We start from the raw sequence: 13,095 nt of genomic DNA, 5'->3' as shown, positions 1-13,095 counted from the left end.
CCCTCCCCCTTCACCTCCCCTTCCTTTCTTTTCCTGCCTTTGCTTCCGATCGTACCATTTTTATATCAATAGGGGGAGACCTATAGGTTTTCCAATTAGAATGAAACAATATGACCTCTTTATGCCAAGTCTAGACAAAATGTTCAAACAAAAATTTTTCTATAGTTTAAATTTTTCATCTTTTTGTGTAGATCGTCTCGTACAATTTCGGAAGGTTGCGTTCGTCCCGTTACATCTCCACTCGCCACCTGGTTCTAGACTTGGTACAGCCCTCTGCAGTGCGTAGGAGGAGGGGGAGGAGTACTTAAGTTTCAGCGCAGGGGGTGGGGCTTTTCAGTCCTCGAGGCGTCGGTGGTCGGCTGTCTTCTGTTTTCTGTTGCTCGGCAGCCAGTGTGCGCGTGCGCGGACATGGCTTCCAACGGTAAGCGCTCGTGGGGGAGGTGAGCAGATCCCTGATAGCCTCGCGCTAAGGTTGGGTTAGCGTTCGGAGCGTCCTGGAGCTCTTTTGTGGGGGGCCCAGAGTCGGGAGGGAAGGTAGTATGGTTGGATGGGTTGTGGCCGTGTCTGGGAGGAAGGGTCTCATCCTCGCCGCGGTCTAGGCGGGAAGTAAGGCGGATGGCGATGGGCGGGGAGGAAGGGGAGGCCGCTGCCGCTGCCGCCATTTTGTCCCGTGGTCCTGGCGCGTTAGTGTGTAGACTGGCGGAAGAGTTTTTCTATAGTCTCCCCGTTTTGGGGGCGCGAAGACCACGGAGGGCTTAGATGTAGGGAACATTAGGCTGCAGAGGGAAATGCCGTTCACCGCCTGTCCCCGGTACTAGCTTTTCGCTCCTTCCCGCTTTGTCGCAGTGCCGCATCCGGGCGATTCTGGTGCGCACGCGCACTGGGTCCACGCCCTGCCCAGGAGGGGAGGCCTCGTCGGGGGGGCGCGCGTCCCTCCTCCCGCCGCTCCTCCACATCCCAGTTTCTTCTTGGCTTTTCTATAGGCACCCCCACACTCTGCGCGCCAGGCCTCCTCCCGCTCTCTCGCCCCCCTTTGATCATTTTTTTCTCCACCTCATGGCCCAGGCTTGGCTCTTCTAGGGTAATCAGCCACGCAGTCGGCTGGGGAGAGGAGGTTTGCAAAGCACGCCGTCCCTCATCCCGTTAACTAACGGCCCCAGGAAATAACTTGTTGGGGCTTTGGGAGTCAGACCAATCTTTTTTTTTTTTTTTTTTGCTCCAAATCCCTTCCTGAGATACCCATCTCCTATTCTTTCCTCTAGCATTACGAAGGAAGGGTTGTGATTGGTTTTACCTCCTTGGACTCCCCTTTGTGAATAGAAAGGGTTCTTTTTCTTCTGAAAGAATGGCATTCAGGTTCTCTGCTTCAGCTGCCCTTTGGTAACTAGGGTGATAATGCTGCTTCAGATGTGTATGGCCCTGTAGCTTCCCTGGACGTTGTAATTTGAACCTCGCTGCAGCCCCGGGAAAAGTGGGGCAGGTCATCATTTTACAAATGATATAAGAGATTCAGGCAAGTAAAATAGACTTAACCTACTGACCCCAAGGTTTGAGAAGGTGGCCAGAGCCAGGACCAAAAAAAAAAAACCTGACCGCTTTGTGCTTTTAGTAGAAAGCCAGGTTGCACATTTCTTCCTGGGAATGGACAAAGCATCAGCTCCTTTGGTTGTCTGGATTTACTATTCTCTAAAAGGGCCTCAGTTGCTTGAACTTATGGGGGTGAAATTGCAGGAGAATGTTTTTCTGAGTAGTTGAATACAGTAAGACTTAGGGAGTATTTCTTCATTGCATTTCCTCCCGAGGTCTTTGGGAGGGAGGGAGGAAGCCTGAAAAGCTTTTTTTTTAAACCCCTTTTTCTATTTTTTGGCTAATATTTTATTTCTTCCTATTTTACTTTTGGTTTTAGTCAAGAAACATTGGAAGTTCATTTTTTAACAAATTTTTTATTGACTTTTTTGTTTTCATATCCCTTTCATTCCCAAGTCTATCCTGCCCCATTTCTTGACAGCAAACTGTTTCTTGTAAGAAAGTATAAAAATGGAGGGCAAAAGGCAAGTTGGCAAAACCAACCAAACACCCCCCCCCCCATCAAAAAGGAATTATCCTACTATGGATATCTGAACATTCCACATCTGTAGTTTTATAAACAAAGAAAATCAGGTACATACTCATCTGTTTTGGGAGGCATAGCTTGATATTGTTTCCTTATCTGTTAACCTCATTCTTTTATCAGTTCATATGAATCCTCATGCTTCTCTGAATTCCTTATATGATTTTGTAGCCCATTTTTATATATTTCATATATGTGTGATATTTCGATGTACGTAACTTTTAGACATTGAGTTATATGGGGTTTTTCTTTAACTTCCTCAGACTACGTTTAGTGTTTATCCCTCAAATTTTGGCTCTTTTCTCTAGTCTTTTTTGGGGGGGGGGCAATGAGGGTTAAAGGTCACACAGCTAGTGTCACGTGTCTCAGGTCAGATTTGAACTCAGGTCCTCCTGAATCCAGGACCTGTGCTTTTCTCCACAGTACCACTTAGCTGTCCCTCTCTAGTCTTTTACAATGAACATTTTATTTATTTTGAGAACCCCTCTCTTCTATGAACTAGAAGATTTAGCTTTTTAGTCTTTTGAGAGACCCTTCCCTCTTTTTAGTTTGCTTTTTCGAGATTAAACTTTTTGAAGCACATAGTTTTGTATGTGGGGGGATATATGAGTAAAATAAAATTTGCCTTTTTTTCCCCTTACAGAGTACACTCAACCAGCCACACAAAGGTGAGTAATGACATAAAAGGGAATACACTGGTGGCAGGATGTCCATGTCCAATTTTTATTTTTTTGATAATTGTGTGTTTTTCTCCCCCCCCCCTCCTAGTTATGGGGCTTACCCTACCCAGCCTGGACAAGGCTATTCCCAACAGAGCAGTCAACCCTATGGTCAACAGAGCTATAGCGGTTATGGCCAATCAGCTGATACCTCAGGCTATGGTCAGAGCAGCTATGGCTCTTCCTATGGACAAACTCAGAACAGTGAGTATTTTATCATCTTATTCTGAAGGCCACCTTTCTAAATGCTTCATTTAGCATCAGAATTTTAGAATTCAAAGGAATTCAGTTTGACAGACATTTATTGAGACTTCTGAAATCTTCAAATCCTATTGTTTATTTTCATTTTTTTATGAAGTCTTTATTTTGTCTCAGTTCCTTTTTCAACCCCAAAATTTGATGTTCTAGGACTTCTTAAATGTATTATTATCCATTGAGTTTTACACCTTCCCCATTATAAGAAAATAATGAAAGTGAAAAGATAAGATTTTATAGGTCTCCATCTACCCAAGTGGATAGAGATTAATTTTCTTTAATTTTGATTTGCTGCTGCTAGGCATTACTTAATGTGATGCAAAAGTAGGTAAGAAGCAGGAAACTAAGTTGAAATACAGGACTGAAGGGAATGTTAAGAAAGTAGAGGACTACTAGGGATTATCAGAATATGGATGTGGGTATATGATAGCTTTGGAGTAACCTTTGTGTTGAAAGGGGATTATAAAACCTTCCTGTCAAAAAATTTGGAGGAAATTTTTAGTAAACATTTCTGTTTTGCTTGATCCATTTATTTCTTCTGTAGGTGCAGCATGGCTTTTGATTCTTGAATAAATAACTTGTGTTTTTGTCTTTCAGCAGGCTATGGTACTCAGTCAGCTCCCCAAGGATATGGCTCAGCTGGTGGCTATGGCAGCCAGAGTTCCCAACCATCTTATGGTCAGCAATCCTCTTACCCTGGCTATAGCCAGCAGCCAGCCCCTAGCAGCACTTCAGGAAGGTTAGTTTGGAGAGAGTAGTAAAGATTGATGATAGGTTATTACATTAAAGATATGGGGTGGAAGATAGACAAATGGAAATAGAGAGAAGGAAGGATGATCTAGGCTTTAATTGGTTTTTCTCTTTTCCTTAGTTATGGTAGCAGCTCCCAGAGCAGCAGCTATGGGCAGCCCCCGAGTGGGGGCTATGGGCAGCAGTCTGGCTATGGTGGACAACAAAGCTATGGACAGCAACAAAGTTCCTACAATCCCCCTCAAGGATATGGTCAGCAGAACCAGTATAATAGCAGCAGTGGCGGAGGGGGTGGTGGAGGTAAGATCCTTTCTTAGTCTTGATCTTGCCTCTAGGCCTTGCCAACACCTTTTCCTAAGGATCTGTATTCTCTATTTTAGTTCTGTTTTTTGGTCTTAAAACTTAGGGGGTGTTCTAGTTTTTGTCAGTTCACATTATGATCCCTTAGTTCATCTTTAAAAGGCTTTTGAATCTCCAATGCCTAGAATCTAGGTATATTTCTTTTCTTCCCTAACAGGTAGCTATGGCCAAGATCAGTCATCTATGAGTGGAAGTGGCGGTGGCTATGGCAGCCAGGACCAGAGTGGAGGTGGTAGCAGCAGCAGCTATGGGGGTGGCCAGCAGGACCGTGGGGGAAGAGGACGGGGTGGCGGAGGAGGCGGCGGAAGCAGCAGCAGTGGTGGTGGCGGCGGTGGCTACAACCGTAGCAGTGGTGGCTATGAACCCAGAGGTCGTGGAGGCGGCCGTGGAGGCAGAGGTGGCATGGGGTAGGTGTCTTGTGGGGAGCTAGGGAATATTTCTAAATGGGTGGTAAGGGTTGCATGGATCTATCTCACTTGTCTCAAGCCTAGTTCCCAGGGATGCATGGGTTAGTTTTCAGGGATTTGGGGGGTTGTTTGTTTTGGGGGAAGTGACTGTTATCTACCCTACTATACTAGTTTGATTTTTGTGGGGGACTTAGTAGTAGACACTCTTGCCTTTCTTTACCTTCCCTTCCCGTGACCCTACTGAATGAAGATCGAGAGGAAACTTAGTTTCATCTCAGGGGGGGAAATGGATTTAAATGGTCTGGATTGGAGTTACTATGCTCTCATTGTAAAGGACTTGCCCAGCCCTTGGCAGAAACTTTAGAGAGGGATGGTATCTTCCTTGGCCAGGAAATGAGGTGGGTAGGAACTCTTCTGTTTATACCCCATCATTCCACATGGCCTTTCTCTTCTGAGAGTTGGTTGATAAGAATTTAGCTTCCCCCACAACTGATTGAATCTGATCACTATGTGTGTGACCTTATATAACTGGAATTAGCTGTGCTCATTTGAGTTGCAGGCTGTAGAGCAAATGCTCTTGACACAGTGGTCTCTAGTCCTATTCACAACTTTCCCCTTCTCCCTTGGATGCTTTCTTTCTTGAATATAATCAGTGTGTAAGGCTGGATTTCCCTTTTGCCCTTTCCCACATAGTTTCTTTAAAGCAAAACCTCAGAATTGACATTAAAAAACATCTGTCAAACCTGGTGATAAGGTGGTCTGAGTGACCCCACTGTCTCAATGTCTATCCTGTGAAATGGGGGAAGGATTGTGTGTTTTTGTCTTTATAAAAACAAAAACTTTTTATGAGTTGTGCTTTTTGCCAGGTAAGTATTTTTCATGGGTGGGCGGGGGCAATTAAAAAAAAACATCCAAAAAACAGGAAATCTGTGTTTGATGCAAAACTTTAAAAAAGCAACTGTTAATGTGACTGTTAACTTGCTCTGCATTTTATGTGCCACAGGTATGAAAGGTGACATTGCAAATACTCCGCTCTTCTCACAGTGTAGAAGGGGTGACCCCAGGGGGGAAAGACCAAAAACAGCTCAGTAGTTAGGATAGGGCTTAGCTAAGAGTTTGTCTCGCTTTAAGGGGAAATCGCCTTTGGTTTTGATTTCATGGATGGGGGTTGGGTTTGCTTGCTGCTTTCAAAGCAAAATTACAAAAAATCACTTGTGTTCAGGGCTACACCAGCCCGGTGTGAAGTGTCTTCTGGGTAAATTGGGGACAGGGATTTTAAACCAACTTCTCGGTTTGTCGAAACCACTTACTACAAGAGGAAAAAAAACACAACTGCCACATCGGAAGAACGACAAAGGAAAATGGGTCATTTTTTCCAGAGGAAATGGAGATATACACATATATATATATAAACATTAAAAACAAAAACAAAACCAAAAACCAAAACTTTATAAACTGTGTCTGAGAAATTGCACACATGTGTGTGTGACATGCTCAAAGGTCAGATTGAGGGGTGGTCAGGAAGGAATGTATCTTAGTAGCCACTTGTTTCTTCTCCCAAAACAAATATCCATATTGGGGAGAGTGTACAAAAACCAAAAAAAAAACCAAAAACCAAAAACCCCAAACACCCTGTTGTAGCCGTTGGAAGCTTCATGTCCTTTCTTCTAACTTGTCTTCTCCAGCGGAAGTGACCGTGGTGGCTTCAATAAATTTGGTGGTAAGTGAACAGAGTTTCCAAAATTCCCAACCCCGGCAATGCTTTGTCTGATTGTTCATTTGCAGATGTCTACGTGTTTTTTTTTTTTAAGTGTCAAAGAGGTTTGAAGTGTCCAGAATCACCTCCAGCAGGGTTGGGATATAGAGTGCCACCTACTGCCAGATTGTGTTATAACCTCTGGAGAGGGTGAAAAAGTTGCCTGGTACCAAATTGGTCTGACTGGCTGACCTTTCTCAAAGGTTGAGGATGTCTAATAGACATGGAGGGTGGGTTATAAGAACACCCATTTAGGAACAACTTATGAGATACTCTGGAGAGAGAATGTGATGGTGCCAAACTGGCTTCAGGATCTTTTGACCTGTGTTTCTGAGGTTAGAAGAACATTCAACAACTTAAATGTCTTAACTTCTGGGAGGGGGGACTATGAAACGCTGCCTGGCCTGGGTGGAACATAGATATGTGTATATTTTATTAGGTACTGAATGGTATTACCCAATTGTAAGATGTACTCTAGCTTGCCCCAAGTGGGACTAGCAGCTAGTTTGGGAAGGATGGTGTGGACTACTTAAGGAAAACTGTATGTGTGGCTCATGGGAAATAACCAGGTCTTTAAAAAAATAATGTGACTTCATGAAAAAAGTGGAAATTTAAAAAAGTCTCCCATTAAGCTGGAAACTTTCTGGTCTGGTTGACACATGGTTTCTTGAACTGTCACTCAACATTTAAAAACCAAAGGCTCATGTGTTTATGAATTAGGTGTGCATTCAGTGTGTGTATATGATTTTTTTGTACATGGTGAATTCAGATAAATACTGGTCACAATGGTCTCTGGAAAGAAATAGAGGCTGTAAACATGGAAATCCAAGATTTTTCTGGTCTGTTCCCTGGGACATGCTATTTTAAAAATACACACAGATATTATATGAATGTATGTGGCTTGGGAAAACTTTCATGGTTTCTTAAAATGGTTTCTAAAAGTTGAAGCAATAGAAAATGGTTTCAAGAGGGCAAATATCTTGGTTTTAAAGTTTTGGAGAAGTTGGCTGCGCATCATGCGCCGGTGGTGAATGCCCTCATCTCTCTGGGTTGAGAGAATGGGGCTAAGCTTATAGCATTTGGTCTGGTAAATACAGTGGGGTTCCCTCCCCCCTCCCCACAACCAGCCTGTGCTGAGATTTCCCAGCCTGTGCTGGGGAGGTATTGTTTTCTAGAGTGTGGAGTTACCCCTGTGGGGCTCAGGTTACAGATCTTAAAAGACAGGGAGGGGCTTGTCTCCTCCCCAGCCCTGCTCAGGGTTTTCTCCTTTGGGCACCAAACCCAGGACAGGGTTTGGGGTGAGGCTGTGAGCACATAACCTGGTTATAGTTTGCAAGAGTGTGTTTGGATTTGTTGTTTTTGTCTGACTTTTCTATTTCTGTTCCTCTCTCCTAACTAATGGGTATCTTGTTTTCCTTTTTTTTTCTATGTCATTCAAGGGCCCAGGGACCAAGGATCACGTCATGATTCCGGTGAGCCAAAAGTCACCACAAGATATGTGTGTGTGTGTGTGTGTGTGTGTGTGTGTGTGTGTGTAGGTTAAAGTACAACAGAGGTTCTTTAGTGCTTTGGGTTTCCCATATTGAAAAGTATTTCTGGGAACAAAGCTGGTAACTAGAATTGTGGAGTTAAGCCCAAGGGGCATGAGCTTAGGGGTATAAAAGTGCCAGGGACAGAAACCATGGGTAATTGGGCATGGGTAACAAATGGGGTTTGACCAAATCAAATTGCTTGCTATCTTGGGGAGGGACGGAATTTGGAACTCCATCTTAAAAAATGTTGAAAATTATCTTTATGAGTAATTGAGAAGAATATAAGGAAAAAATGGAATCTGAATAGAGGGGAGAAAAGCTTTATATTTATAGTATTCTCATTAGCCCAATTATGGTTAGGGGAGAGTTTAGGGTTTTTGGTTTTTTTGGGTGGGGACATGAGGGTTAAGTGACATGCCCAGGGTCACACAACTAGTGTCAAGTATCTGAGGCCAGATTTGAACTGAATCCAGGGCCAGTGCTTTATCCCTTATGCCACCTAGCTGCCCCAAGAGTTTAAATTATTTTGAGTGAAATCAATTTATTTCCAATTAAGCCTTTTTCTCCTACACTTGAATATTGTAAATTCCCTAGTGTAGGAACCTTTATGAATGTCGGAACAAATTAAGTATGATGTGTTTAATTATTATTCTGTCATTTTATCTCCTATTCCCTACAATTCTTTATATATGTGTTTTCCTAGCAGAACAGGATAATTCTGATAATAATACCATCTTCGTCCAAGGCTTGGGTGAGAATGTTACCATTGAGTCTGTGGCAGATTACTTCAAGCAAATTGGCATTATTAAGGTATTAGAGGGAACAAAATGGGATAGAGAAAGAAACCTGGGTATGGAGGAGAAAGTTGAGTTTGGGGGAGAGTAAAGCTTCAGTTTGTGGACCCTGGGAGAACTTGATGTATTTGCTTTTTTTAGACCAATAAGAAGACAGGGCAGCCTATGATCAACTTGTATACAGACAGGGAGACAGGAAAGCTGAAAGGAGAGGCTACAGTATCATTTGATGATCCCCCCTCTGCCAAGGCAGCTATTGATTGGTTTGATGGTAAGTATGTGGGAAATGGATAAAATAATGAAGTGATTGACGTCTCCTATCTAAATGTTATGCTTAAGAAGTTGATTTTCAAATCCAATAGACCGCCAGTACTGTAACTATTTTATTACATTATCTTTGGCTTGATTATATTATCTTCAAGGGTAGAAGTTCCCTTAACAGCTTTAGTTCCCCTAGTTTCAGTTCTGTGTACATAGTACATAGAAATCCTTATTTATTAGTAAATATTTTGGAAAAGTGATCTATGTTTGGGATTTCAGGCATAAATTTTGCCTTTTCTCTTTCCTTAGGAAAAGAATTTTCTGGAAACCCCATTAAAGTCTCCTTTGCTACTCGAAGAGCAGACTTCAACAGAGGCGGTGGCAATGGCCGTGGTGGCCGTGGTCGTGGAGGTGAAGCTGATACTTAATACCGGGTGGATAGTTCATATGGGAGGTCTGGCGTGGAATGTGGGTAAAGGCTGTTTTGATATTCTTGGTATGCCTGGGTGTAGAACATAAGATCATATTTGCCTACTGTGTGCCTATAGGATTAAGTGCTAAAAGGGGGAAGGGAACAAAGATTATTCTGGGAAATAATTGCTACAAACAACAATTAAAATGGGAACATTTAAAATTATAATAGATAATTGGTGGTAGAAGTTATTTTAGAAATTGAGGCAGTGTAAAACTTGACTATCGTTCCGTAAATTATTTGTAGGACCCATGGGCCGTGGAGGCTTTGGAGGTGGTGGCAGTGGTGGTGGTAGCCGAGGAGGATTTCCTAGTGGAGGGGGCGGTGGTGGAGGGCAGCAGCGAGCTGGAGACTGGAAGTGTCCTAATCCGTGAGTAAAAACCTCTTAATTCGTATATAGATTCTCTCCTGAATCTTTTACTTCCAATAATGCCTGTTATTCCTTTTCTAATCTATTAAAATAGTCTTTTATTTTACCTTTCTTGCCCCTTTTCCCTTTATGGAGGGAACTCTGAATCCCTGCATACCTTTTAAAATGTATTCCCATCACTTAGCACAAAGGATTGGTATACGTGAATGCTTTTTCACTCATTAAACTCTTAAATCATCAGTTTCCCAAACTTGCTTGTGCCAGTTCAGCCCCTTACACTGTCTCACTTTCGTCCTCAGCACATGTGAGAATATGAACTTTTCTTGGAGGAACGAGTGTAACCAGTGTAAGGCACCTAAACCTGATGGACCCGGAGGGGGACCTGGAGGCTCTCATATGGGTAAGAGTTGTAATAGGGAAAAGAAGATGAATTGGTCTGGAGGAAGGGGGACGGGGAAAGATGGGAGAATGGGAGGAATATTCTAAGCCTATTCTTCATTCACTCTTGATTTCTAGGGGGTAACTTTGGAGATGATCGGAGAGGTGGCAGAGGTGGCTATGACCGTGGAGGGTACCGAGGCAGAGGCGGGGACCGTGGGGGATTCCGAGGGGGCCGGGGTGGAGGGGACAGAGGTGGCTTTGGACCTGGCAAGATGGACTCAAGGTGAGCGACTTAATACTTGTTGAGTTATAAAGGGAATTGTATTATTGCGGTGGGATTGAAAGAAATTATAGACATCAGTGATGTCACAAGGCTAAAGAGTTCATAGATGAGGCAAGCCATACACATCCCACTCATACTTCATCTGGATCCATCTCCTATAGTGGGGAGGGTAAAAGTGGGTGTAGGGAAGGCTTACTCAACAATAAGTAAACACATGGTCCTCTTGGTACTGTGGAGAATGTGGAAATGAAGGCGTTAGTGATCCCTGCTCCTTTGTGATGGTGGTTTTTGTTTCTGATTCTTGCAGGGGTGAGCACAGACAAGACAGACGGGAGAGGCCGTATTAGCCTGGCTCAGGCATCTCTGGACCATCTTAATTTCCTTCCAGACCCTACTGTTGATCCCTTTATTTTGTAATCTTCCCACTCAGCTCCCTATCCTTGTTTTGTGTCGGACTTTGTAATTGTAACCATACCCCCAGTTCCCATTAAATGCCATTGTTTTAGTTATTAAGTTATTGTTCCTCTCCTGGAAGAGAGGAATAGGGACACTCCCTATCCATTTCTTCCCATCTGAGCTACCCACCTGAGCTGGGTAAGTATCTGAGGCAGAAAATCATAGGTACTGGACCTTAGATTCCTGTGCCCTTTAGGAGGAAAACTGAGACTTGATTAGTAACAATTATAATCCCTAACCCCAAAAGCATTTGCATAGAGCCTATCATCTCTAGTTTCAGACATCCAAAGGAGTTTTATTATAAGGTTACAAATTAGGGTTTTATGTCCATATCAGGTTAGTAACAAGCTCTCAAAGTAGAGACGAAATGATTTTTTTATGCCATCTGGTCAGGACTAGGCATTTCTTCACAACTAAAATGAGATGTAGGGGGCAGCTAGGTGTCGCAGTGGATAAAGTGTCAGCCCTGGATTCAGGAAGACCTGAGTTGAAAGACACTTGATACTAGCTGTGTGATCCTGGGCAAGTTCACTTAATCCTTGGGGTTTGGCGTGGCCTACATAGTACGGTGGTGGCTGGGGTGCACAGGGAAGAATTGAAGGAGAGGCCCAGATTACTTAATTTGAAGAATTTATATGTTTCTCCCCATGTCTAACTCATTTTTGTCAGGTGTGGGTGTTCTGGGTTTTTTTGAGCATTAGATAAGGCAGGGGAAAATCAACAAGGTCCCTTGCCTTTTTTTTTTTTTTTTTTTTTGGGCGGGGCAATGGGGGTTAAGTGACTTGGCCAGGTTCACACAGCTAGTAAGTGTCAAGTGTTTGAGGCCGGATTTGAACTCAGTTCCTCCTGAATCCAGGGCCAGTGCTTTATCCATTGCACCACCTAGCTGCCCCTGATCCCTTGCCTCTTAATGTCTCAGGGCAGGGGGGAGGGGCTGTGGTATCTGTGATGAGTATGAAGAACTGTCTCTTATTGTGCCTGAACTCCTGGAGGGCTCCTGCTTGTGTATATCCCGTGAATTAAGAAGGTTGTCTTTACTTCACAAAGCAAGAACAGGGGAGGCAGTCTGAGTTTCCTGACTCATGACTATCAGAGCATCCTGTTTCAGCAAAGCTTAGAAAGATGCGCAGCTGAGGACCAGGGACAGACAAGGTGGTTGTTTAGTCACTACACAGTTGTGTGCCTGAGCTTTGAGCCATTATCCTTAGTTACAGCTTTCAATATGGGTGATGGTAGTGCTTTTTATGGTAAGAGACCTAGTAAATGAAAAATACTAGCATTTGTCATGGTTATACAATAGAGATGTTCCCCTTTTAATAAGCAATAACGACTTTTAGGGTGAGGAAAGGGTCACAGAATTGGACAACTTGGATCATTCTAACTTGGGAGTGAAAGTGAAGGCTTGGAATTATGGTTATAGGAAAGGACTAATGGTCATTGAAGAGAATTCTAAAGTGCTAAACTCAATTCAGAGATTTAAAAGTCTACAAAGAACTGCTAGGAAGGAAAAACATTTAGAGATAATACCAGTTTCATCAGTTGTAAGATGTGACTAAAAATGAACCAGAGACTTAGGGCTTTACAGTTCTTCATTAAAATGAAACTATTCAGAGCAGTTAGGTGGTGCAGTGGATAGAGCACCAGCCCTGGATTCAGGAGGACCTGAGTTGAAATCCAGCCTCAGACACTTAACACTTGCTAACTGTGACCCTGGGCAAGTCACTTAACCCCAATTGCCTCACCAAAAAAAAAACAACACAAAAAACCAAACTATTCCTGGCAGGCAAGTACCTGAAACAAAAATTAGTGAACAAACTACTGGAAGCCAGTTGAGAGCCAAGTTCTACCTATTGGAATGGGCCGGAGTGGTGTAGGGTTTAGTTTGTAGTGTGGGACTAGAAGTCAAGCTCCATGTTTCTATCAGTTTTGGTTAGACTACCAAAAACTCATTCTGTAACATGGCATCCCTAACAAAGCCATTTGCTCTTTTTGGAAGACATCAAAAGCGAACACTTTTTTTACTTCAAGCTAAAAATTCACCATTTTCACAAAAGTGATCCTGGTGTGGTTTCAGGTTTTATTTCATCACTTCTCAGGGGCCTTCCTAAAATGCCTAAAGTTTCAGATGGGATCAGAAGAGTGATTATCCTTATCTGCCTTGAAGTTAATGCATTTTCACTTTTTTTCCC

At 43.1% G+C, this 13,095-nt stretch overlaps 1 protein-coding gene across 4 annotated transcripts; it reads left to right on the top strand.

Annotated features, from left to right (window-relative positions):
• The first annotated feature begins 296 nt into the window (after positions 1–296).
• FUS (FUS RNA binding protein) lies at positions 297–10,963 on the top strand. 4 transcript variants are annotated; one of them, XM_043972352.1, is made up of 15 exons: positions 297–421; positions 2,754–2,778; positions 2,879–3,033; positions 3,685–3,823; positions 3,956–4,134; positions 4,352–4,601; positions 6,287–6,321; positions 7,797–7,829; positions 8,596–8,699; positions 8,825–8,954; positions 9,254–9,355; positions 9,663–9,786; positions 10,086–10,186; positions 10,303–10,450; positions 10,758–10,963. In XM_043972352.1, the coding sequence occupies exons 1-15, from the start codon at positions 409–411 to the stop codon at positions 10,795–10,797; spliced, it is 1,578 nt and encodes a 525-aa protein (XP_043828287.1). In that variant the 5' UTR covers positions 297–408; the 3' UTR covers positions 10,798–10,963. The 4 variants fall into 4 exon arrangements, with proteins under 4 accessions (XP_043828287.1, XP_043828284.1, XP_043828281.1 ...); XM_043972349.1 differs by having other exon boundaries at positions 8,593–8,699; XM_043972346.1 differs by having other exon boundaries at positions 3,682–3,823.
• The last annotated feature ends 2,132 nt before the right edge of the window (positions 10,964–13,095 follow it).

Source organism: Dromiciops gliroides, chromosome 1 (genome assembly GCF_019393635.1).
Source record: "Dromiciops gliroides isolate mDroGli1 chromosome 1, mDroGli1.pri, whole genome shotgun sequence".
NCBI lineage: Eukaryota > Metazoa > Chordata > Mammalia > Microbiotheria > Microbiotheriidae > Dromiciops > Dromiciops gliroides.
This window is presented reverse-complemented; position numbering and strand designations above follow the sequence as displayed.